Source organism: Clytia hemisphaerica, unplaced genomic scaffold, assembly GCF_902728285.1.
Source record: "Clytia hemisphaerica strain Z4C2 unplaced genomic scaffold, Clytia hemisphaerica genome assembly, whole genome shotgun sequence".
In the NCBI taxonomy this organism is placed as follows: domain Eukaryota; kingdom Metazoa; phylum Cnidaria; class Hydrozoa; order Leptothecata; family Clytiidae; genus Clytia; species Clytia hemisphaerica.
Genome location: NW_027104297.1, coordinates 1,915,729 through 1,941,674, shown reverse-complemented (window position 1 = coordinate 1,941,674; position 25,946 = coordinate 1,915,729). Strand labels below are relative to the sequence as shown.

General features: G+C 35.6%; 4 protein-coding genes across 4 annotated transcripts; 3 read left to right on the top strand and 1 right to left on the bottom strand.

Moving 5' to 3' along the window:
- Positions 1-289: 289 nt before the first annotated feature.
- Positions 290-2,647, bottom strand: LOC136817374 (E3 ubiquitin-protein ligase MARCHF5-like). Its single transcript, XM_067073715.1, has 3 exons — positions 2,502-2,647; positions 1,443-2,139; positions 290-714 (listed from the first exon to the last, which is right to left on the bottom strand). Exons 1-3 carry the CDS (start codon positions 2,597-2,599, stop codon positions 598-600), a joined length of 912 nt encoding a protein of 303 aa, XP_066929816.1. The 5' UTR covers positions 2,600-2,647; the 3' UTR covers positions 290-597.
- A 4,325-nt stretch (positions 2,648-6,972) lies between these two features.
- LOC136817373 (angiogenic factor with G patch and FHA domains 1-like) lies at positions 6,973-13,486 on the top strand. Its single transcript, XM_067073714.1, has 3 exons — positions 6,973-7,103; positions 11,329-11,396; positions 11,706-13,486. Exons 1-3 carry the CDS (start codon positions 7,039-7,041, stop codon positions 13,484-13,486), a joined length of 1,914 nt encoding a protein of 637 aa, XP_066929815.1. The 5' UTR covers positions 6,973-7,038.
- A 1,484-nt stretch (positions 13,487-14,970) lies between these two features.
- LOC136817372 (proline-rich protein 5-like) lies at positions 14,971-20,329 on the top strand. Its single transcript, XM_067073713.1, has 5 exons — positions 14,971-15,170; positions 17,172-17,339; positions 17,576-17,802; positions 18,328-18,544; positions 19,114-20,329. The coding sequence occupies exons 1-5, from the start codon at positions 15,032-15,034 to the stop codon at positions 19,296-19,298; spliced, it is 936 nt and encodes a 311-aa protein (XP_066929814.1). The 5' UTR covers positions 14,971-15,031; the 3' UTR covers positions 19,299-20,329.
- A 519-nt stretch (positions 20,330-20,848) lies between these two features.
- Positions 20,849-25,179, top strand: LOC136817259 (acid-sensing ion channel 2-like). Its single transcript, XM_067073592.1, has 7 exons — positions 20,849-21,760; positions 22,100-22,212; positions 22,481-22,646; positions 22,998-23,048; positions 23,572-23,752; positions 24,603-24,694; positions 25,055-25,179. The coding sequence occupies exons 1-7, from the start codon at positions 20,920-20,922 to the stop codon at positions 25,177-25,179; spliced, it is 1,569 nt and encodes a 522-aa protein (XP_066929693.1). The 5' UTR covers positions 20,849-20,919.
- Positions 25,180-25,946: the final 767 nt, after the last annotated feature.

Below are 25,946 nucleotides of genomic sequence, written 5' to 3'. Positions count from 1 at the left end.
GTTTCGGAGGTCTGGTCCACAAGTACAAGACAATCTCCACCGCCTAGTACCCCCCCCCCCCCGTATCAGGGGCTATCGCTCCCAAAAATTAGATTATCTACAAAACTTTTCTTTTAGATAGTAAAATACTTTCGGTTGTTTTCATTTTATAAAAAATCTAAAAGTGTATCTTTTTGTAAATATTTTCGGCAAATTTGATATGGTTTTGTCTTTGAGGATATGTGAAATTTCGAAAAGCGTTCCGAAATCTGAGGGTGAAAGAATTTCTCAGGTCTCTTGTCTATTTGTAGAGGTTCACTAGGTTTGTGTATTGCAAAATTCAGCAAAAAAACAAATAATCATATAAACATTTTTTGGAGATGGGACCTTACTGGCTCAAATTCTAGTACTCTATTTACAAATAAACCTTTTCAAAGATAATTATGACCAATCAAATATCTTATGACAGTAAGTTTTTTTATTTCTTTTTTCGAATTGGATATATGATGTTTGTAGTCTTTGTATACAAATCTCACAAAATCCAGGCTCATGAAAATCACCTACCAGTTCTCAATACAATGCTTCTTATAACTATCTGTGTACTGTTGCTTACAAGTTTTAGACGCTGGTCGACCCTTGGAAATCCTCGATTTTGCGCTTGGCCAAACGAACGTATTGATGTTGCCTGTAGTAGATCTTGATCATTCCTTTCACAAAGATAAACGACACTCCACCCTTTAACGCAAATAAAGCAAATATATCAAATCAACACAAATAAGTAACTACTTTAGACGTCCAAACTTTCGCGAGCAGAAACTTTCGCGAGGACGAAAAATCGCGAAATTGACGACATTTACTTTCGCGAAATTGACGAAAAAATCTTTTTCGCGAGCATAAACTTTCGCGAATCAAGGTACGTAAAATTGAGAATTTTCATGAAAAAATGGCTTAGAGAGACAAATGCTTCTTGCCTTGGATTGACTTGAAACCTTCGTCCTTTGACTTATTAGTCTTTTAGCAGGCTAAAAATTGCCATAAAAGTTACATTTTATTCAAAGTTTGAAGTTTTACAGATTGTCTATTTTGTCAAGAATTTTTCGCGAACATAAACTTTCGCGAATGGCCCTTCCTAGAATTTTTAAAGACATTTATATTCGCGAAAAGGGCCAGAATTCGCGAAAATCGCGGAAGTTTCTGCTCGCAAAAGTTTGTACGCCTAAAGTATTGCATGGAAATTAATAACCCGAACATCCCAGAAACAAATCTTATTTAATTCAATCTTCTAAACCTCAATTTGCACTTTGAGCATCCCCCTCTGATATTTACATTACTGTCCAAATCTAACAAATTTTTGGCTGACAGACGAACACAATTATAGTTTACCTAGAACTTTCCACCTGTAAGCAACAAATCAATTAAAGCACAAAGTTTTAAGAAACAGAAATGATCGCCCTAAAACTTACCATGAAAGTTCGTTTCAATGGTGATTGAACTCTTTTGAAAAGGTAGTTACCAACAGCTGTGGCAAAAGTCGGTAACATCAAAGCACCACACAAAACACGTGTCGAGTTCACAAAATCTATTTGATTATCATTCTCAAGGGGCTGTCGTCGTATTGCCCCATTATTCTCTTCTCCTCCACCAAATATTTTATTCAGGAATTCCCATTTGGGAGAATATTCTCTCCACAGGTGTAAAACTTTATCCTCCCAGCGTATCATTTTCCCTAATATCAACCCCAGGGGTATAGTAGGTAAAGCAACAAGCAAGAATAGAGGATCTGCACCCTCCATAACTTGCAGTCCTTCCTTATGTCCAAGTATTTGCATTACTGTAACAGCACCAAAAGTCACAGCAGACCAATAAAGTGAACCAACTACTGCTCCAGCCGCTGCTACAGGTGCCACTCGGTTGGCTGCTTTCTCTCCATAGTCAATCAATACCAGAAGTGGACTGAGTGGAGGGTAGGAAATGGTGTATGCCGTATTACATTGTGGACAAAAGACTTGAGTTGCTGGATTTCCATGTTGTTTTTCATCAAACCACCTTTGTAAGCAAGTATCATGTACCCACTTGGTGGTACCTCGACACCTGCATGGATTGATCCATTTCGCTCCTGGGTCATCCTCATCTGTTCCAAAGCAAACCCAACATGTCCTCCTGAAAATTAAAATCATCAAAATTTTCATTTACCGGGTGAACCACGAAAAAGTGTAAGAGTTTGTAGGGTAACTGTGTCCGAAAAAGTTGAATTTTAACTAAATTCTTTTTTCATGGTAAAGAGCAAAGGCAAACTTAAATTTTGATGTATCATTTTTAATTTTGGAAAAGTAGTTATCGAGATATGGAGGTATAAAGTCAAAAGTCATTATAAAAAACAGTTAAAAAACGTCAAAAAGACAGTATCAGTATTACCAGGTATTACTGATATATTCGACCCGAATAAATTCACTCAAACAACATAGTTTCGAACTTTAAAGTTTTTAAGGTTAAAATTGACGTGTATAAAAAATATCTCTTGCCTGTCACTGTTGGCCCTTGCTCTTGAGTTGTCCACAGTGTCTACAACACCCAGCTCATCTTCCATTCCTACTAGACAGATTTTATCTAAATAATCCATAACAACAATGTCAAACAGTGAACAGAATCACACCTACTTTAGGCGTACAAATTTTAGAGTTAGAGAATTGTGATCCTTGAGCATGATAAAAAAATTTTGTCATTTAAATTCAAAGGTCCTAGGGCATAGGGCTAAAACAGTACTTTAAATAGGTTCAAATTCATTGTGGTTTTGAAACATTATCAGGTTCTTTAAGGTACTTGACACAAGCATAAATTTCAAGCTTATTTGATTTCACGAAAAGGGCCTAAGAGAATTGTGAGAATTGTGAAAGTTTCTGTTAACCCAACTTTGAACACTTAAAGTATACTAGGTCAGTTTGTTTGAAACACACTGTCGGGACCACTTTCTGTGAAAATCAATCATAAAGGGAGAGAGAAAAAAAATTCTAGTACTAGTAGTATTCATCAGAAAATTTTGTTCACTTAGTCCACTTTTGACTTGATCAGTGATAATACTTATAATGTGCAATGCAAATTCTTTCCTTCCTGCCCCTAATATTATGAATTGAAATTAGGAAGAAGGCCAGAGATAACTTTCAGAGCAACCCTAATTTTCATAGCGGCAGCCTGGGTTTAGGTCTTAGGCAAAAATTAGATCCCCCTGAGTTTTAAGTCCCCCCCCAAAAGAATTATGAATTTTTTGTTAGCCCCCAGGACTTTTGACCCTAGACACTTTCAAAAAATTGATCCAGTAAAAAAGGGTTTTCCAATGTAAATTGCGTTCAGTTCTAAGTTTAAGATAAAATATTTTGCACACTTTCTATAAAAATATTGCGCCGCAGACAAAAATTTTTAAGATTCACGAGCTTCAACTTGAGTAATTGAAGCAAGCTGAATTATTTTAGCCCCCACGTTAAGTGATGAGATTTTAGCTCCCCCCAATTACATAGGTCCAGCAGGGGGGCTGACGCTATGAATTTTGGGACCTAAGTGTTCACTTTTTAAAGGGATTAAAAAAATTTAGGTAAAAAAACTATATACTCAAACCACCTAATAAGCTCTCAAAAAACTATATATAAATTCACAGTTTTCAATGGGCTGAAACTTTTTCTGGTGAATCTAGGCTACCTTATGATTTTCTTCCCTGTTTTTTATGGTTTTTGTTGAGCTGCTAATAAAATTTGCTATCATTTCAAAAAATTTTCCTTGAAGGGGGGGGGTCCTTGGAAAAGCGTACATACACGAAGGAGGAGGTAGTTGCAAAAGCGTACACAAACGCACAAGGAAGAAGGGTGGAATTTTGCTTGTATTTGAACATACATACTTTTTGAAAGGTCCCTAAAATAACATTTCAGAAAATAGTTGTTTAGACTTTCAACAGTGATGTATGAATAGACCATATGCATAGTGTGCACCCCCCCCAGAATAGTGGGGGGGGTTTTGCTGATTTGGGTCGAAAATTTTCAGGTGGGATTTGGGGTTTTCCAGGTTTTAGGTGGGAGAAACAAGTTAAGGTGGGAGTTAATTTCTTTAGGTGGGACTTTGGGTGTTTTGGAAAAAGTTAAAGTAAAATTTCTTATTTTCAGTTTTTATGATTTTATGATATATTTTTTTATATACTTCATAAATGTATATAATAGACATAATATATTTTGGATTTAACACACAGGTTAAATTGCGGCTTAACTTTTATTTGATAAGCGCTATATACAGTATTCGAATGGCAACTGAGTCTACTGAGTCTACTTTGCTAATAGCCATGTGACATCATGTTCAAAATGGCCATCACATCTCCCTGTTAAAGGCGACGCTCTAACTGAAAGCTGACAGGATGAAATATTTTACCTCCCTCCCTCCCTGCAGTTATGGTTGTAGGCGATCCTCACTTATTTATACTAATATTGTAGTTATCGGGACAAATTTTCCCCAAAACTTCTTATTCGAGGATTAGCCATAATTTCATGCCAAACTTATATCTAACGACTCACACTTACTTCTAAGCCGTCTGACTACTTGATTGGTTTCTACCCCTAATGTAGGTCATAGGCAAATGGAACGTTAAACATATGTAATATATTGCATCTTCATATTACGGTAAAGAAATTTTGTTTTGTTCCTCGAATTAGTATATATTTTTTTGTTTTTAGCTGGGATCTGGGAGTCTGGGCTGAAGGTGGGAACTTTAGGATAAGGTGGGACCTGAATTTTCAGGTGGGACCTGCAACCCCCTTGCACACTATGATATGAATAGACCATGGATGGTACCTAAATAATTTTAAAAAAACTTTATGAATTAGCTCTACAAAGAGTATTGAGCACTCTTTTAATGGTTGTTCAACAAACTCATAGTGTGCAAAGGGGTCCAGCCCCCAGCATTTTTCAGGGGGGGGGCTAAGGAAAATAGCCCCCGGCTAAATTCTAGAAACATAGCCCCCACCTTCACAAAGCAAAATTTCAAATAAATTTTGCATGCAAATTTTTTTCAAGAGGGATAAGACCTTCCCCACAGCATAGATTTTTAACATAATTTAAAATATCTTCAACCTATCAGCTCTGCCCCCAGTTCTATTACACAACACTCAGCCCCCCCTAGCAAGCTAGCCCCCAGTATTTTTTGAAAAATACAGCCCCCAATCAAGCAAAAATGGTTTCGCCCCCCCTAAGCTCACTCAGGGGGGTGCATTCTAGTGGGCACCCCCCCCTTTAAAAAGGGGGGGGGTTTGAGAATTTTACTGAATTTGAAAGAAGGGGGGGGCTTTTGAAAATTTCAAATAAAAGGGGTGGCTTGGACAAAAAGAGGGGGGTTAATTTTTAAGGGGGGGGGGGGGGGTTTGGAAGATTTGGCAAAGTGTGTTTTCCATTCATTTTTAGATTTCTCAACAATTATTATATTTCCATTCATTTGAATGAAGCAAAAACTCTGTTTCTACAACTCTTGATGGAGTATGTTGCTTTTTCAACCTTTGCAAGACAGCTGCGACCGCAAAAGGTCGAAAAAAAGAGGGGGGTTGAACTTAAACCTGGGAAAAAGAAGGGGGTTGAATAAAAAGAGGGGGGTTGAGGAATTTTTATTTTTAAGAGGGGGGTTGAGCTAAAAGAGGGGGGGGTGCCATTTTTAAGGGGGGGGGCTTGATACCCCTCTGCCCACTATGTTCTATGCAAAAACATTATAATTTCAAAAATATGTGTCCAACATGACATCACCTCTAGCCAAAGGACCTATGTTCAACAAGTTATCACTTGATGGATGGGAGAGCGAGAAACTTTAGTTATTGTTGTTGTTTCCCTTGCATCCATTGAAACGTGGAGTTATCGTGATATATGATGTGATTGTTGTGCTTGAGTTTTTAATTATATCCAACAACATGACATCGTACCCTATAGTAGCAAAAAAATTACCGCCAACTGCTCTAACTTGGCTTGGGACTATCTGACAAAACATGGGACGGCAATTTGGCTTCCATTTCACCAAACCTCCAAAGTCATTTGATTTGAGTTAATGAACAGCGTATTAAAAAACCTACGGTTTCTCTTTCGCACAGAGTAGGCTTTTAAAGCAAAATATGAAAAAATTTGTAGTGGAACAACACACACGGGTCTGGATACTGGAACGAAGAAAAAGAAATTAGTGGCAAAAAGATGGAGCGTTTAACCTCACTCGCGCGCTGCAAGTTACACACTTGTTATTTCCCATCGGGCGATAGGTGGTTAGGCAGCGGGCGTTCTCTAATTCTCCAATCATCGGCGTCCAGTCATTTTGAATGAAAAAGAAAAAGTTAAAAAGGACAGAAAGTATGATTGATAAACTTGGTGTAGTTAGCGGTCTGGGTTCTAAGTGTTTGACACCAGGTTTTGAGAGCTAAAATACAAATTTTAGTGACCCAAACATCAGAACAGAAGTTTGCCCATCATGTTTTGCCATTTTTGGCCCAAACATGATTTCCTGTCTGTCTGTTTGTTTGTTGTTGTTGTGTGTCCCTTTCTCCAGTGCATCTAACAATCACACAACACTGCAGTTACTTGAGCTGTTAACATTGGAGATTCATTAGTATAGTAAAAGTAATTAAAAAGTATTAAAAGTGTAAAATAAATCAAGTTACAAACCTGACTGAATATCACTGTACAGTCATTCGGGTTCAGCCTGAATACACTTACTAAAATTACTGAGTTCGCTCGCATTTTGTTGAGCCCGACTGTAATTCTAACTGGCAGGAAAAATTCTTGGAAAATTGTTTATTTTTCAAGTTCGGTCTCGGCAAAAAAGATTTGAGTACCTGAAGTTGTACATATTTTAAAGTAAACGACAAGCTCTGTTTAAGATCGCGGAGACAATTTAGTATACTTAGAACGCTTCGCACGATTTAAAACAGTTGCTCTAGTATCAGGTAAAAGTAATATGGCTGCTCGGTTTAATTTTTTCTTTAGTTTTTTTTGGAATTTCTTCAAATAATAAAACTCAAAAAGTCTCAAAAACGGAAGAAGAAGAAGATTATAGATATGACTGATGCAAAAGACAGGGTTTTTCTCAAGGCCAGAAGGAGAAAAACATCAAGTAATGAAAGGTGAGTGATTTTTGGTTGCTTGATCTTTTTTCAGTTTCCGGGGATGTTGGCAGACGAAAAATATATAAATATTAAAGAGGGGTCACTCACATATCAATTCTTCCCACAACCCAGTCTGGAAAGGAGGGAAATGTTACGCCGGAGCTGCGCCAACTTAACTGGGAAAAGTTAAAGGCAGCAAATCTCAAACCTCAAATCTACGCCGGAGATATATCCTGCGCACAAGCTGCAATAGACCTTTTTTCAAAGAGGCCACCCTGTTGAATAATTATGTACTCCAGCAGAAAAACAATGATAAAACCACACATAATTATTACAATATGCATGATACAGTAATTATTCATGGCTCTATCATTGCTTTTATGGCTGGACTACATATAATTATTCAACAGGACGTCCTCTTTGTAAAAAGGTCTATTTCCAGACTGGCCCACAACTAAGGTCAAATTGACGCGAAGGGGTGGGGAGGTTAGAGTCTGTGACGCTAAGAAATTTCACCATAAATATCGATTTTTATTTTGAGACGTGAAAGTCGCATAGCCATCAAATGTAATGATTGATCAATCAAAGCAGCAAAATTTCAAAACAAATGAACTACACAGCTCCACTCGCATATTCCAGATAATACTCTACCATTTTTGTTTTGATTTAACTTTGTATTTTAATGACCAGACAGGTTATTCATTTGAGAGCTATGCATGTTTGCCTCCACTGATGCAAGTTACCCAATCTCATGGTATTAAACGAATGATGTTTTGTATCAATTTTTAATCAATATCATCGATCGATATCATCGATTATATACCTTTTTTCAAAGAGGACGTCCTGTTGAATAATTATGTAGTCCAGCTATAAAAACAATGATAGAGCCATGCATAATTACTGTATCATGCATATTGTAATAATTATGCATGGTTTTATCATTGTTTTTCTGCTGGACTACATAATTATTCAACAGGGTGGCCTCTTTGAAAAAAGGTCTATTAATTGAAGGAATCGATGGAATCGATAATATAAGGTAATCAATATTGATCAACAGTTCATCGATAATAATCGATAGCCTATCTATCGATATATAATCGATGAGTAAGTGATATTAATCGATACTGAAAAGTAATCGATATTAATCGATATTAATTGATGGCTCATCATCGATACTAATTGATATTCACAATTTTTTTTACCTTGACGAGCAATTGATTTTAATCGATGATCGATTTTATAGATTATGACCGTCTGGTCTGTAACAGGGGGAGGACGACACAGGATTTCCAAGGGCAAAAGTTTCACCAAAATTCAAATTTTCCAAGGCAAGAGAAGAAAATGTATGAATCTCTAAGGCAATTGAATTAAAAATGGCTAAAAAGAGTGGAATTTCCGACACATTTTGCGAAAGTACACGGATTTTCATCAGAATTTCCGACCACCACTGTAAAAAAAAATCATTTCCGAGGCTAGAAAAATTTTTAAAATCTACGTCATCCGACGGGAGTAACAAAAATTTTATGGAATGGCCCATTTTCAAGTTACCCTATTTGCAGCACTGTCCCACTGGACATAGTACGGTGGTGCATTCCAGGAAGCTTAAATCCCACTGTAATAGTTGAACTTCTAATATTTTGCTTGATTTGCAGATGTAGATTTTTAGGATCATATTTTGGTTTTCATGTTATTAGATGCTGTTTTAGAGCTTTAATTAATACAAGCCTGTCCGGGAACTGTCGAAATGGCGATCATGTGCCACGATAAAGTCTTTATTGGCATCGAACTTTAATCATAATCGAACTTTTTACCAGCCTGGAGATCCATGATATGATTTCTTAATTATATACTGATTGGGAAATATATAGCATGGTTAAGATTATCAAATTCTGTTATTCTTTCACTGGTCACACTTTCTAAAGAAAACGTAAGTTCCGAAATTTGGTTTTTATTTTAGTAAGTGAGGACAGCGCTAAATTCAAATTTCCCACTGAAAATTTTTTGAGGCCTCACAGGCCATACCCGTCCTTTATATATCAGATTATAAAGATACAAGACGTATCTCCTGTCTAACTTTCTACTGACTGAACTAATTGAACTCTTTTTTCTTCAAAAATTGTTCGATTAGGTTAGATTAATTCAATTGTTCGATTGGTTTGACAAGTTCGATTGATTGGGTCTGGATAAAAGTAGTATAAACCCTCTGCAAATAGTAATGGGCCATTCCCATAATTTGTGTGTAACAGGGGTGGAGCAAACGACACGGAATTTCCAAAGGGCAAAAGTTTTCACCAAAATTCATAACCTCCAAGGCAAGAGAAGAAAATGTACGAAAGTTTTTCTATACCCTAAACTACATTAATGTCTTGTTATATTATAGTTGAATTTGAGAAGAAGACTTATTTTATTTACTCATGATAAGTAAAGATAAAACTTTAGCCTTGATCCAGAAAGTAACAACTTAGTAGATGTACTGGGGGTACATCATAAATCTCCTCCCCCATCAGTCTTAGTCCCTCCAACATTTGAGAAATGAAAAAATATCTGCCCATCATAAATTTGGCAAAATTCTGAATGGGTTTGATGTGGGGATGAAACCATGATTTCCACTATTCGTTGTAAAAAGCATTTTTTGTGCTCAGCGTTCATTTTTGGACCTACCCCGGTGGAGGTCCTATAAATTAACCTGTGTTTGTTCGTTCGTTCGTCCGTCCGTTCTTTTGTCTGTTACCAACTTTTCTCAGGATTGAATCATAGGAATCTTTTGATTTTTGGTGCAAAATGGTGGTGGCCAAAATGTGACGGAGCCTGATTTTCGAGAAAAACAAATTTTGGGCAAATTTGGGCCAAAAAACGGCTAAAAAACGGGTTTTTTGGACTTTGTGAAAAATTGGATCATTAATTTTTTTCGATTTTTTGCATGAAAGTAGGGTACCATCATAGGTAAAAGATGGCTCAAGCAGAATTTTGCAAAAAAAAATTTTGTTGGCGCAAAAAACGCATGTTTATCTATAAGAATTACTATTAATAAGCATACATCAATGTTCTTAGTCAAATTACTCAATTTTTTTATGGGATAGATTTTTTTTGCTCATGAAGGCTTACTTTTGAAGAATATGTGTGTTTAAGACAGGAAATTTTAGTTGCTTGGCGTGTTCTTATAGAAAAACTGGCCAAATTCGATATTTTTTATAAGCACATTATCAATTACTTAGGTATTAGCTTTTCTCGAGATTGGCTTTTTCATTCTTTATGATATTTTGCACAAAGATGCATAACTATAAACCTTCGAATGTGACAGAGTCAGACTTTCAAATAAAAATGTTATTGGGCAAATTTGGGCCAAAAAAAACGGCTAAAAAACGGGTTTTTGGACTTCGTGAAATATTGGATCATTGTTTTTTTCTGATTTTTGGCATGAAAGTAGGTAAAAGATGGCTCAAGCAGATTTTTGTAAAGAAAGAATTTTTCGGCTCAAAAAACGCATCTTTATCTATAAGAATCACTATTAATAAGCATGAAAGAATATTTCAAGAGCATGAAATTTTGGTTTCTAAACTTTTTTTTTTATAAGAAACAAACAACTAAGTAATTTAAATAGATTGTCACTATTTGTGTTCTGAATGATTGTTTAATGGTCACGTCATGTAGATATCAATTATAAATGTGTTAAATGCATAACCAGGTAGGTCCATAAAAGTATCACTTGTTCTTTTCAAATTTTAGTCTTCAATTTTAATTAGAAGAACAAGTATTCACTAATAATGGTTACGATTTTTCCACAGGACATGTAAAACTATTAATAGGAGTCTAAATTTTTTTTCTCCAGAAGTTCAAAAAGTTTGTTAGTTCTGAAGATATATTGAAAAGTTTAGAGATCCGTAGATCACGTCACAGTGTATTATTTTAATAAGAATGCTATTTAAAAAAGAAGGGATAAAATTACAGAGGGGAGGTTGATATAAGGGAAATGAAATAAGCATGGGGTGTCACACCCCTCTGTATGAAAAAAAAAAAACACTACATGACTTCTGACTTCACCCAGACAATGGCTGTTAACGCCTTAGCATACTTTCAGTATCCTCTATAAAGACGCCACAATACCCAATATATTAGATGTTTACCGAATAAGTTGTAGCTTACAGGATTGAGCATTTGTGTTGTTGGGGTTACTCACAAGCAGCCTCATATTATTCTATTTGATTTGATTTGTTTGAATGGTACATTTTCCTTGTTTTTATAGTGGTAGTCCTGAGAAGGTATTATACGATGTCAAGTATGAAGAAAATGGAGATATCCCTGAAATTAATGGTATTTACAAATTACATCAACCGCGTACAGTACTTTGTATCTTTTGAGCTTGCACAGCTTCTAAATGGCTAGAAGCTAACCCACGCGTTCATACAATGAGAGACTAAAACTTTTTAAGGGAGTCTGCACTCTCCACTGTTCTACTGCAATGAAGTGTTATTCTTTTGTGAAATGTCTTTTTTATTTTCCATCAGAGTCTACTATCGTCTTAAAGATTTTAACTTCCAACTTCTTTTAGATTATACACCATATACAAGTTTCATTAAAGTTTGAAATTAATCAATATTTTTTTCAAAATTTATCTTCCAGAGTCTGAGGAATTAGAAGAGAAAGATTTGATCAAAAGAATGAGGCTTGAATTGAAGAGGGCTGGGGAAAACAGCAAGAAAAATGAAAATGAGATAGATGAACTTAAACAAACTGTCCATGTTTTATACAAATCTCTTGAGGAGTCAAAGCAATGGCAATCGACAGTCTACGCACAAATGCAACAAATGACTGAATTCAACAATCAAATGTCACAGAGATTAAATGAATTGAATGTGGAAATTAAAACACTGAAGCATGATAATGATGAATTTAAGCCTAAAGATGCTCCCTCTGAAAGTGTTACTAAAATGAAAGAAGCTGTTGTTTATGGAGATTCTACTTCCGCCAAGAAGCTTTCAACTCGCCGAAAATTGACAAAAACTCATCAAATCCCAAAAACTGACATTGTTCAAAAGCCCAATGGTAAATCTTCTAATAAAGAATCTAGTAATATTTGTAAACAAAAGCGAACGGATATTGAGAAAATTGTTAAGGAGGAGAAAAAAGAAACTGACAACTCTACCGTTTCTGAAAATGGAAAGGTGGAGAAACTAAATACCGAGAGAGAAAAAGTTGTAGAGCCACCAAATCTGAAAGAGGAAGATGATACAACAGAAGAAGGAGGTACTTTGAATATTGAAGAAGAGCTCAGAAATGCTGCAGAAGAAGCAATGTCCAAATCTGGATTTGCTTACGATGAAAGTTCTGGAATGTATTACAACTGGGAAAGTGGAATGTATTATGATCCAAACAGTCAGCTGTACTATGACCACAAGAATGGTGTATACTATTACTACGATCAAGAAAAAGAAACGTATATATTTCACTCCCAAATTAAAGTTGCTGAGGAAAAGACAGATGAATCTGACTCGAATGATCAGAAAGATGGCCAACTATCAGATGGTGAAATTCGTTCTGAACCTGTGTCACCTGCAGGTCCTACTCCAGTTATTGACCCGTGCATCAGGGCTATGATCGTCAAATCCGAATCAGTTGATGTTGGTTCTTTATACATAGTGACTTGTCAGGGAGGAAGCATTGGGAAAGACCCCTCAAATACTATTTGTTTAGCTGATGATGAGCTCGCCAGTCGCTCTCATGCTAAGATCCTATATGAAAATGAAAGCAAAACGTTTTTTATACAAGATTTGAAAACTCAAAATGGCACTTATATCAATGATGAACGAATAGCGGATGCTAGATGTGAATCTGAACCTATAGAAGTCACACATCGTGATTTTATTCGAATTGGCGAAACTACAATTTCTTTTCACGTCCATACTGGAAACGAGACGTGTTTTGATTGCGAGCCTGGTAATATACAAGCCATTCTAGAAGCAGAAAAAGAGAAGGCGACTAGGGAAGATTTGAATAAACAGAGAAAACATGAAGTCAAAAGTATGATGAAAAAATATGGTTTATCCAAAGGCTACATACCTAAAAAATTGATCGAATCTGTTCCCGATCGTGCAGCAAGACGTCGTAAGGAAGTCGGGAGTGATCCTTATGAGAATATTTTGAGACCAGTCGAAAAAGCATCTGTACATAAAGAAATATCTGATGAGAATATCGGACATAAGATGCTGGCTAAAATGGGATGGAAATCTGGCGAAGGGCTTGGCAAATCACAACAAGGTATTGCAGAGCCAATTGGCGTGCAAGTGCATGGAAAAAACAAAGGGTTGGGGTTCGGTTCTACTGCACCGATTGATAGCAAGCCGTCAAGAAAACAAGATATATTGAACAAGACTAAGGAAAGATTCGAAAAGATTTCAAAATAATACAATTTCTCATCATATTGATTCAGATTTTTCTAAAATTTTTACTTTAGGCTTTCAGTTGTGCTCCCTTTTCGGAAGTATCTCCGTGAATTAAAGACAGCAAAGATTGAATACTCAAATTTAGCTTGTTTCCTTTTGTTAAGTAACGCATGTTACTTACATTCAAACCATTCTTTTTAAAACGTTCCAAAGTCCTTAAAAAAAGATATAACACAAGTACTTTCCACAAATATTTTAAAGGGCTAGAATCTTTTTGAATTTATTGAATTTTTAAATTATTTAATGACAATTTTTATCTACTCAAAGAAATTTTAAAAGATATGTTTATAGGCTCACAATGTTTATTTTTTTGGTTTCAACAGCTACATCAATGTCTGATAACTCTTATGAAAATTGTTGACAATATTGCGGACACCTGCATTCCTCATGTTGGCTTTTTGGACCTACCCCGGTGGGGTGGAGGTCCTATAAATTAACCCATGTTCGTTCGTTAGTTAGTTAGTTACCAGCTTTTCTCGAGATTGACTCATTAGTTTTTTCTGATTTTTGGCACAAAGGTGCATGACCATAAACCCTCGAATGTGACGGAGGCCGATTTTCGAAAAAAAAATTTTTTGGGCAAATTTGGGCCAAAAAACGGCTTAAAAACGGGTTTTTTGGACTTTGTGAAAAATTGAATCATTATTTTTTTCTGATTTTTAGTATGAAAGTAGGGTACAGTCATAGTTAAAAGCAGATTTTTGCAAAAAAAATTTTTTGGCTCAAAAATCGCATTTTTATCTATAAGAACCACGTTTAATAAGAATACATCAATGTTCTTAGCCATATTATTATTATTATTTTTATTAGTTTTTTTTTAAGATGAAATGTCACGGTGGAGGGTAATGATTTGAGTTTTCTAGAAACACTTATTATTTTTTTGGCTGAAAAACGAATCTTTATCTATAAGAATCACTAACTATAAGCATAGATCAATGTTCTTAGCCAAATTATTATTTTATTATTATTTTTTCTAAACAAAGAAAATGTCACCTTAGAGCGCGATGGTTTGAGTTTTCTGTAAAAACTTATTATTTTTTTGGCTGAATAATGAATCTTTATCTATAAGAATCACTATTTATTCGAGCATAGATCAATGTTATTAGAAAAGAAAAATGTCACGGTAGAGCGCGACGGTTTGAGTTTTCTGGAAACCTTATTTATTAAGCTGTGCAATTTTCTGATAACGTGGTTTTTATAAAGAAAAGCGCTTAATAGCTTTTTTATTTCTTTTTCAAAAATATTTTTCAATAGTGTTGATAGTTTCTCTCAATAGATATGCTTTCATTTTCTTTATTTTTTTGTATTTTGACCAGTTATGTCTTATGTGTTTCATTGTTTCAATGTTCACTGATTAGTTTGATAACCAGGTAGGTCCATAAAAGTATCGCTTGTTTTGTATAAATTGATAATCTTACATTCCATTCGTTTATATTTTCAGCCAAAATGCACAAAAAAATTACAAAAACATAACAAAAGCAAGAAGAAAATTTAACCATATCCACAATGAGCACAGAAAAGAAGAAAGGGACGAATATAAATCCTGTTGTGAAATCACAGAAGAAGATCACTGGCAAAAAAGATGATTTCAGTAATTCGAAAGAGTGGAAAAGTGTTGTCAGTGGATGCACAAATATCTTTAATGGTAAGCAGATTTCTATTCGGTTTTTTTTTTAGGAAACGTGTTGAAATAATAAAGGCACTATAATTTATGTAAGGGTAGATAAGTTTCTTCTTCGGGGATATCGGGTAATAGTTAGAAGAATTATTATTTTTGATGATTTTATGACATGTCAATTTTATCACTAAAACTGAGCCAGAATGAAAGGTTCTTTTCACAATGAGGAATGTGTCATTTTGATGTTCTGAAGATCCAACCCTCCCTGGCCGTAACGAAATACAAGTACAAATACAAATAGCCCGAAAAGGTGACTCTTATTAGGGAAAAACACATTGCAAAGCTTTGTTGTTTATCTGCTTTTTATTTTGTGTCTCAGTAAAATCTTATCTACTCCTACAGTTAGACCACATTGTACCTCTCTTTTCAACAAGAAAGGTATACTTTCCCCTCTCTGACAAACAAAGACATTTTTTGATTCCCCATTAGAACCAGCAAGTGGTTTTCATTGTAAGATGTGAAGTACAGTATTTATTATTCATTAACAAAAAAATGAGAGGCAGTTCTTAAACAAATATTCATTTTCCTTTTTTCAACTTTACTGGTGGTTTTATTCAAAGTTTATATATTAATCTCAGTCCTATATCATTGTAACAGATATATTCGATAATTAGCAGGGGCTATTTTTTGAAGCTTAGGGGTCGTGAAAACTTGATGAAGTTTACAAATGGTGGCACAACGGTGTACTGTACCAAAAGAATGTCGATAAACTGTGAAAGGATTGCAAGATTTCCACTAAAACTTGGTGACTTGACCTAAACTAGGGAGGCAAATTTCACGTGGATACCTAGTAATTTAGGACTTTTTAAGCAGTCTTTCAATTCTTTTCACGGGGTTCATTTTTGAACTAAACGAAACACTGAAGGAACTGGGTTTAAACTTTGGAATCCCCTGGTTTGAGGTGCTTATATCGCTCTTTCTTTAATTGGAGGCGATTGCAGGGAAAAGTTTGTCAAAAGAAACGCGAGGGAAGCGAGTGCGAAACTTTCCGAATAATTTTCCCTCTTTTTTGCAACTACCATTTATAGGCTTAAAAAACAAGTGCAAAAAATAGGGATATTAGTACCACGCACGCTATTGAGGTATCCATAAAACTAAAAAAACGAGTCATCCGTAAAAGAAAACAAGCTGTTAGTGTTACATTTAGCTACAAAAACATAAAGCTATGGAGAATTTGGTGAATATTATGGAAACGGCGCTCCTTCACAAACGTGATCGACAAAACATGTTTGGTGTTGACAATACGAAGCTCTTACTCACCATCTTTCAAGGTTCATGGAACTGCCCTCCATTATTTTTGAATATATAGCTTCCATGGCGTCACAATGACAATTATGGGCATGTTCTTTTTGACGTTACGTCACAAAATAAAAATAAGACTTTTGAATAAAAAGCTACCAAAAACCAGATTTACGAGCTAATAAATTTGAATTATGTTTGAAAACGAGAAATATTTTAGCGATGAACGGATAATAAACCATTTATTTGGACGCAGTCTCATCCAATATGAAAAATATTGGATTAGACTTTGTCCAATAACTGCTTGATAGTATTATTCTTATGTGAATCTGAAAAAATCTTCAGAGGGTCGCTATACAATTCCATTATAGTGCTACCACTGTACTCTTAGGTTCCAAATAAAGGGGGGGTTGGAAAATTTTTGAGATTTTGATAAACGGGGGGGGGGCCTAATTGCCGGGGTGGTTAGAAATTGTATTTTTGTAAACCCAAAAATAAGGTAACTATAGGCTAAATCAGGCTATTTAGAGCAAAATAAGGGGCCTTCTCTTTGACAGCTGAAAATTATTCTTAAAAACTAATAAACGGGGGGTTCTAATAAGGTCCGTGGGGTTGGAAAATTTTCGAAAAATTAACAAGCGTTTATTTGGAACCTAAGAGTAATTATCTGCAGTAATTCATGATGTTATTATAAATTCAATTCTATTCATCTTCTCTGCTTCACTTCAGGCAAGAAGCTTTCCAACCACGATTTTGTGAAAATGTTTGAAACCATTCGCTCAATTTCTTCTTCGGCTGACGTAGGTTTAGCTAACGAAAGTGTCTCCCGTAACTACGAGGACGCCATTTTGTCACGTGGGATGATCATATTGAGAGAAGACATCAAAGAAAAACCAGGTTTGCTCTCTGTACAATCGTAATTTCTTTGGATTCGCTATTTACACCCATTCCGTTTATTCACAATGATCAACGTCACACCCGAGTTTGCCTGAATGTCCCCAAATTTCACAGGAAAAATTGTTCCAACCTTGTTTTTAGTCTCAAGGTCATCACAATTTCAATATCCCCCATTAACTTAATTAAAAAAAAATTAAAAAAAAGCTTCTTCCTGTATGTTTTCTGTTGTATTATAGGTCATGCGCTGCTTCACAAATTAGGTGAAGTCTGGACCAATTTCTATCAGAACATTTTACCAACACTTCAAGCCTTATTCTGTTCCATTCCTATGAAAGTACGTGAAGTAACTCTCTTGGCGTTCAGAGATAATGTTTTATTGAAACTGAAGATTGAAGAAGCCCTGAATATCAATGATCACCATATACCCAAATCCATCATGCAAATGTTTTGTGTTCTTTTTCAAGTAAGTATTAGGTTTGTTTTTCAAGGTCATTTACTATACTATCGTTTATCAGAAAAAAATTCGTTGACGAGAATTTTCATCACTTTTTCGAGGTGCGATATTACGTTCAATTGCTCACAAGTCAAAACTTTATACCTTATCGGCCCTTTTTACACCGGCGCCCTTATTGGCGTTATTTTTGGGCTCGTGGTGTAATAAGGGCCGACGTTAAAAGGGCTGGCGTAAAAAGGGTCAATATTTTGCAATTTTAACCTAAAAGCGGTGTTAATTTTTTATCATTATTTCTCAATTTAAAGGATTTTAGGTATGATTCGAAGACGAAAATTATCCATTGTTTTACTCCATATTTAAAACTTCAGTGAAATATTTAATATATTTAAAAATCAGTGATTTTCGATGGAGTTTTCAACAGTTTACTACTTAAAAAAGACATTTTAATGTAAATTTTAGTCATTATTTACTAATTTGAAGCTTAAGTAGCCATTTTTACAAATTTTGGCGTAAAGTAGTCTAATTTTTCGATAGGCATCACGAGACCCAGAGGAACGCGAGCGGAAGAATTTTGATGAACTAGAACGATTGATGGCTCGTGTGATCAATCCCTTCTTGGGAAGTAAAGGTCTACTTACACCACCACAAAGAAGCCACCATCATAATAGCCAACATTCTCATCATAAGAAACAAGACAAGTTGACACCCTCCTCTTCCATAGGATCCGGAGCAAGTACACCGGAAACCGAAGGTACCATTCTTCTTTCTTTTTGTCTATCGATAAAGTACCATAAAAAAACCTTCTCAGGTCGAAACATCTAAAACCTCAAAATATTCTGCTCAGCTTTTGAATCTGTTTGAATCATACTTCATACTCTTTTACGCATTTTTTTGTAAGCAACTCCAATTTTCGGGTCAGCCTTGGGGTTGCTTAGCATTCTAGCTCATTTTCTGAAAAAAAACTGCTTTGACCACCCCTGATATTATACCATATTTATACATTAAATCAAGGGCTATCGTTTGCCATGGTTAGATTATCTAAAAAGCTTATACTTTACGATATAGCGATATTAATTGGCAAATTTGAGCCATCAAGCCCTAGCAACCTAGTTGCTTAAAAAAACAATATTTTTCATTATAATTAAACAGACAAGTATTAAAGAAAAAAATTTTTTTAGCCTTGCGTCTGAAAATATGACAGTGGTAACAAATTTCTAGTTCCAGCAAAGTATCTAGACGTTCATAGTGAACTCTAGTTCCTGGTATATATAAGGCTTTCATTTCTGGTAATTATCATGTGTTGAATATTTTTCTTGTCAGTGAAATCGAATCAATGTTCTGCAGCCGATGATAATGATGATTTTGAAGAACTCCTGAACTTCCGACGACAAAATCTTAACCGGTTCGCTGGCGGCCCACAACGTCTATCAGCTGTCGATGAACAAAAAGGCGGAATTTCTGAATCTTTGGCAAGTCTCATCGCGGATGGGTTTGAACTTGGTTGATGTCAGGTTTGGGCGTATTTGCTCTTTTTAAGCTTGAGCTCTAAAACTAAACTATTAACTTCGTGATTTTCGACCTCCACAATTAAAATGTTTTGTCTTGTGTTGTTAGTTTAAACCATATTTTGAACAAGTGTTAAATTCAGCTAATTTCTTTGTAATGCAAACTTCTGATAATTTTTTGCATTTTCTTTGGTTAGAATGTACTATATGGGGGGGGGGCTTCTGATAATCCGGTATTGATCGATATTCCTGTGTTGACTTGTTTTTCCGGTATTTGACAGTATTGAAAGGCCGAATTTCCGGTAATGTCGTCGGAGCACTTGTTACCGGTACTGTATTTGAGAATTTTTTCTACTGTATTCCGGTGTCATGTTCCCTCGGAAGCCCCCGCTGCATGAATGCATTCTAATAAGTATCATCTCGAAGTATTGGTTCGTATTCGTAATTTTAATTATATTGTTCTTTAAAAAGATGATAGAATTTTTAAATTTATTAGAACTTATTATTTGTGTGTTTGGGAGAAGAGATTAGTTTTTGTGGGTCTAATTCCAGAGTTGAAATCAGTCACATTTTCTTTGTGCAAGGTTTTGGTCTTGTTTTCGCCGAAGATACTATTTTCGCTATTCTATGAAAATTAACTTATGTCACCTAATCTGTGAGGTCATTTTTGTGAAGACTGAATGACTGGAATTATTCAACGAATTGAACCTTGGTAGAGGTTTTCGAGTCATTGTATTTTCCGGGTGTGTTGTAATTATGTTTTAAGTACCTGTACTACTCATACAAAATTATCTTGACGAAAATACACTCTGTTCCGCTATGATTTTCTTATTGATGCATTCTTGTTTGAGGAAAGAAAACTTTTTTGTTGATAATTTTTGTTTACTTTTTTTGTGATTTTTAATATATTTCGTACATCAGATTATTATTTATACTTGTGTTTCTTTTTATAAATATTTCATTTCATATTTTTAATTTTCGAATTTTGATTCATAATATGCAATATAGCTTGTACATAATACTTGAACAAATTAAGCTGTAGTTACTTGAAATTGAACCTTCCCAATGCTTGGATACACACAGAAGCCTAGCCTGTAAAGAGTTTTCTCAATCACTGTCAGTAGACCGACCTAGGTACTTTTTGAAACGTGACCTTTGATACTTTTCGTTGTAAAAATTACGTAATTTCGATTAAGCGTAAACAATCCGGAACATACCAAGGTTCTTGCAAACAAATGTCACTTCATCTCATAAGGAATTTGACAGGGTCCGGCGTGAAACAATACATGAAATTAATATTCATGCCTGTTTCCTCAGTTTTTTCATCATGAATGGACGGAAATAAACGAAATTGTAAGGTTCCTTTTCATTTTTTGAAGCACGCAATGAGAGCTTTTCCATTCATAAATCTTTTTAGTGTAGATATTTTTCTTTCAGACTTCATTTTCTACGTAGGGTCAAACTCGCAGTTAAAGGTGAATTAGAATTAAAACATTTGCTTTGAAAAATTTATAACTGAGAACTTTATTTATGATTTACAATTGACAGTATGGAAATTAGTATGGCTTCTCTTTACGTACATTGTTAAAGCAAGGTTTGAGATTTCAAGATTTTTAATTTTATGATTTTTGTTTCAAGAAGTTACAGCTTGTTCAAAGGGAAAGATTTCTTCAGAAAAATCACGATGATGGAACCGTTAAATCTACAAGAAAACATCGAAAACGAAAGTGAAAGTAATCGACAAAATCGTATTCGGGAAGAGCGTAAAAAATTATTCCAGGAATTTTGTGGTAGTGTAACTTTACACGGATTTCGTTTTATTTTCGAAGAAAAACACATCCGTCGTTTTATTTGGCTACTCATAACAACTGGAATCTTCCTGCTTTCCATTATCTTGTTTTTCGAAATTCTTCAAGATTTCTTGGAGTATAAAACCGTGACCACCTATAAGACCGAGTATGTCACTCAAGATATCAAATTCCCGACCGTTACCATTTGCCCGCTCAACGGAAAATCAATCAGCAAATTGAATAAGACCATCAAAAATTTCAATCTCACACACGACGAATTTATACGAAACATTGACAAACTAACCGTCAATAAAGTCAATTTTACAGACCCGAAAGTTGAACAGATCTTTCAAAAGCTGAGGAAAGGAAATTTCACAACATACAAGGATTTGTTAACATCTTATCAACTGACTTTCAAAGATATGGTGGAGGAGAATCATATCATGCCAGCTTTGGAAGTTCCGCCCTGTAAATTCTACGGCCGCCAATGCACAAAGGATGATTTTGCTATCGTTCGGACGTGGTTTCTTGAATCGTTATGCATACAATTCAACCCTTACAAAGGGGTGGGCAAATCGGAACGCCCTACGCCCCTTTCATATTTGGATGGTTTTCAACTTTTTCTTGACTTGAATGAAGAGGAAGAGTTTGGGACGCTTCACAATTTACACGGTATATTCGATTAAAATGATTTCCAATCAAGAGTTTCCATTTTTAAATCAGTTGTCTGCCATTAATAAAACTTTGTTTTTGAAGAATTATTCTCATTGAGGTACTGTGTATAATAGAAGGCACTAATCACACCTTTTCTCACTGTGTAGACGAGACAAGTCCTCTCTAAATACCCAAGGAAAAAGTGGAACAGAACTTAGGTAAATAAGGAAAGAATTTTAATGACCTAATTAGATTATTTATTTTTCTCAAGTACCTTTAGAACTTCACTCCATACCCAACCATAGCCAGACAAAAGCTTTGGTGCTGCTTTACATTATCAATATCTTTTCTCTGAAGGTGTTGTGGTTTTGATCAAGTCGTATGGCAATCCTCATCAAGTGCTCGGTGATAACGAAATGGTAGCCATCAGTCCTGGTCAATACCATTTCTTCAAATTGAGCACCCGGAAGGTTTAACTTTTTAAATTCTTATAAAATCTTCTCTTTTACTCCTCTGCCGGTGATGGCTAGTTATTCACTAAAAGTGTTTAACGGATAGGCCATTTCGTTTTCAAAATTTAGGCTTGTTTTCGAATTACGTAATTATTTTCTTATCACTGGCTCCGGTTCAATTAGTGAAAAACACCGATGCTAACGTCAATCATTATAAAAATGAAAAAATTATTTTTGGCCTTCTAGGGTTTATGTTGTGACTTTTTGAAGTATTTTTAATTTTCAGTTCAAGCTGCTTCCACACCCATATGAGAGTGATTGCGGTGAACGCGAATTGGAGGTCATCAAGAAAAGCTATCCTTACTCACAATGGATTTGTTTTGTTGATTGCATCGTCTCTTATGCTTACCAGGAATGTGGATGTGTCGGCTTTGACATAGAAGAGCTTGTCGGTGAGATTTCTTATGTGGAATTATATCTTATGGGAATCTTTCTTTTCAAACGCTTCATCAGACCCCATGGCTAAACAGCTTCAACCTTAATAAGACTGTCCAGCCTTTCAATTATGTTACAGTTTAATTTCTCTAATTTGAACTCGAACGGGGATTTTTCTCTGTTTGAATTACAAATTGACGGGGGCTAGGAATAAGTTCGAATTATACTAAAATCCCAATGACAGAAGTTCCAATAAGCGAGAGTTTACTGCGTACACATATGTTGAAAGCCAGAATTATCACGGGATATTCTGACATGTGTTGAAACAAAGTATCTTTGGTTGAAACTTGTATTTTTTATCTCCTTAGATTTGGAAATTTGCCCAATTGAAAAGATGTATTGCTACGAGAAGGCGCGAGGTAAGAGTAAAAAATTAACTCTCTCTTCCGATTATTCAAATCCATGATCCTACCATGTTCCCATTGCAAGACTTTTCAAAGGCGCGCTTGATATTTATTTGAAGGGCTCCTTCAAAAGGAAGAAGAAAGGATCTTTCCCAACGATGCGTGGATCTTATTGATCCTTTCCTTGGATTATTGTCTATTCTAAGATAGGCAAATTATTGCACTTACCAGATACTGTCGGCCCTGTGCTTAGACAGATCCATAGCCTATCGGTGACATTACTCTAACAAGCGGTAGAAGGACAATTTCTCTCGCAAGCTCATCCATGCAAGATACATACACTCCTTCTTTGGAATGCTGGACTCCCGTGCGGGAATGTCGAAAAAGACAACAATAACACCTCTACGCCTTTAAAAGGCTAACTTTACTTTTCCCAATAAATTTTCCTATAAGTTTGATGGAGAGCGTTATATGAATAAGGTTTGTTTGTTGTTGATGAAATTTCATGCAACCGGTGCTGTTTCTTTTGTTTTTGTAGCGAAATACCAGGATGAGAATCGCGAGGAATGTTGGTTTCAAAGATGTCCACGGGAATGCACCAACGTCAAGTACAGACTCATGAAATCGAGTGTTGCTCTTGGCAACCGAAGGATTTACAACAATTTAGAACGCATGCCCGAATGGAACTACACACTTCAACAAACGAAAGAATACATCAGGTAGATTTCTTTGTCATCCATTCTCTGATGCTTGAAAAAATTGTTATCGGCCAGAGGCAAAATTATAAAAAACTTTCATGAAACCTATAAAAAATCTTCCCGTATCAATACAAACGTACAAACATATACTTTAGGCGTACAAACTTTCGCGAGCAGAAACTTTCGCGAGGACGAAAAATCGCGAAATTCACGACATTTACTTTCGCGAATTTAACGGAAAAATATATTTCGCGAGCATAAACTTTCGCGAATCGAGACGTAGAATTGAGAATTTTCACATGAAAAAATGGCTTAGAGGGACAAATACTTCTTGGATTGGTCTTGTCCTTTGACTTATTAGTCTTATAGCAGGCTAAAAACTGCCATAAAAGTTACATTTTATTCAAAGTTTGAAGATTTACAAATTATCTATTTTGTAAAGAATTTTTCGCGAGCATAAACTTTCGTGAATGGCCCTTCCTAGAATTTTTTAATACATCTACTTTCGCAAAAAGGGCCAAAATTCGCGAAAATCGCGAAAGTTTCTGCTCGCGAAAGTTTGTACGCCTAAAGTAGCAATTTCAACAAGTGGGGTCAAAATTCGAGAAAAATATTCTCTTGTTTACGCCCTTTGTATTAACGTCGATACACAATATTGCAAGATTTCGAATTATAACTTTTAAAGCTATATACCTTTAGGTTTAGCAAACTGAATCGCTAATGATAATTCCAGTGCGACTTTTTTTGTTCCCAACTACAGTATGATTTCCGTTCATTAAAGTCAAGAATTAAGTTTCTAAAAGTGATGTGTAATTCTAGACATTTCTTACAAAATCATACCTTTTAACACTGTATTTTTTATGGTTTTCAGGAAAAACATTGTTGGTATCCACGTCTCATTTCACGATTATTCAGCGCTGGTAGAAATCGCACTTCCTGCTGTTACTTGGACCACTTTATTCGGTAAGGGAAAAATCCTTTGACAAGATGTTTTAATCTACATGCTACACGCTAATTCCGATGTCACGCTCAGATAAGAGACAAAAGTCATACGTCTCTTACCGCTTGTCCATCTTTTGAACTTTTACTGTGGGACTTGATCGATTACTTCAATGGGGTAAATTAGCCAAAACTCGAACCCAGTTCCTTAGTTCGCGTTTTATGATACTGATCGTGATAGTGCTCACGTATGACGTCCATCAATCAAAAAGTGGTACATATGGCTCTGGCTATGAGGTTGTGTTTCACCAAAATGTAATCTTTCGCAGAACTTGACACTGTTATATTATTTTCATCACCTGTCCATCTTTACTTTATTTTCAGGTTCTATTGGAGGTTCGATCGGTCTTTGTCTTGGTTTCAGTTTGATTACCGGATTCGAATTCTTGTTCTTTATTTACGATTACATCACCATGCCTTGGAAAATAAAAAGAAGGGGCGAGCTTTGAAATTTGAACGATACAAAACTCCTTCATCATTCCGATTGTATTTATGATTGCATGTGTAATCATGATGAAGTATCATAACACATGGAGGTGCAGAAGATGTGACGATGGTAATGAAGGGTTAGAATTTGCACCTGTATTGTATCGTATTGGCTTGACCAGCCTGAAAATGACGATGACCTCCCTAATCGTCGTAATTGTCAATTCAATGGAAATGGTGTCTTTATCGTGTGTTATCTAGTATTGAATCCAATGGTGTATGTAATAGACGGTTGGAGAATGTCGAGTATGTGCAGAGCGAACCACCGAAAGCCGACCCTCGAAAATTTTGCAAAGTATTAAGTTACAGAGAGACAAAATATGCAAAAAGCCACCCTTAGAAGAGAGCAAACTTTTCAATAATTTGCCATCGGTTTTGCGCCACTACCCTAGTCTGAATCGTGCTCCTTATGCTACCTGTAGTGAGGTCTGATGCGATAATGCGATTCATACACGAAACTCCTATAAAGCTTTTTTCGCTAGAGAGGATGAGCAGAAGCCTACCAATACCCATCTCCCGTGGGTTTTTTGAGCGGAATTTCATATGCGAAGCTCAATCTAATCTACGATACAATACAATAAGACTTGAGGCAGATTAGGCTGCTTAGACATCCACTAACGGATTCGTGCTCCTTATGATACCTGTAGTGAGGTCTGATGCGATGATGCGATTCATACACGAAACTCTTCTAAAAGTTCGATAATTTACGATCAATAAAAGACTCAGGCAG

Bases quoted from the DNA above. Each gene is read 5' to 3' on its own strand.
- LOC136817374 (XM_067073715.1), bottom strand. From the start codon at position 2,599: ATGGATTATTTAGATAAAATCTGTCTAGTAGGAATGGAAGATGAGCTG. The intron at 2,140-2,501 runs GCAAGAGATATT...TTTAATTTTCAG, and splicing joins GCAAGGGCCAACAGTGACAG to GAGGACATGTTGGGTTTGCT. The intron at 715-1,442 runs GTAAGTTTTAGG...TTTGCGTTAAAG, and splicing joins CATTGAAACGAACTTTCATG to GGTGGAGTGTCGTTTATCTT.
- LOC136817373 (XM_067073714.1), top strand. From the start codon at position 7,039: ATGACTGATGCAAAAGACAGGGTTTTTCTCAAGGCCAGAAGGAGAAAA. The intron at 7,104-11,328 runs GTGAGTGATTTT...TTGTTTTTATAG, and splicing joins AAAACATCAAGTAATGAAAG to TGGTAGTCCTGAGAAGGTAT. The intron at 11,397-11,705 runs GTATTTACAAAT...TTTATCTTCCAG, and splicing joins AGATATCCCTGAAATTAATG to AGTCTGAGGAATTAGAAGAG.
- LOC136817372 (XM_067073713.1), top strand. From the start codon at position 15,032: ATGAGCACAGAAAAGAAGAAAGGGACGAATATAAATCCTGTTGTGAAA. The intron at 17,340-17,575 runs GTTTGCTCTCTG...GTTGTATTATAG, and splicing joins AGACATCAAAGAAAAACCAG to GTCATGCGCTGCTTCACAAA. The intron at 17,803-18,327 runs GTAAGTATTAGG...ATTTTTCGATAG, and splicing joins TGTTTTGTGTTCTTTTTCAA to GCATCACGAGACCCAGAGGA.
- LOC136817259 (XM_067073592.1), top strand. From the start codon at position 20,920: ATGATTTTTGTTTCAAGAAGTTACAGCTTGTTCAAAGGGAAAGATTTC. The intron at 23,049-23,571 runs GTAAGAGTAAAA...TTGTTTTTGTAG, and splicing joins TTGCTACGAGAAGGCGCGAG to CGAAATACCAGGATGAGAAT. The intron at 23,753-24,602 runs GTAGATTTCTTT...TATGGTTTTCAG, and splicing joins CAAACGAAAGAATACATCAG to GAAAAACATTGTTGGTATCC.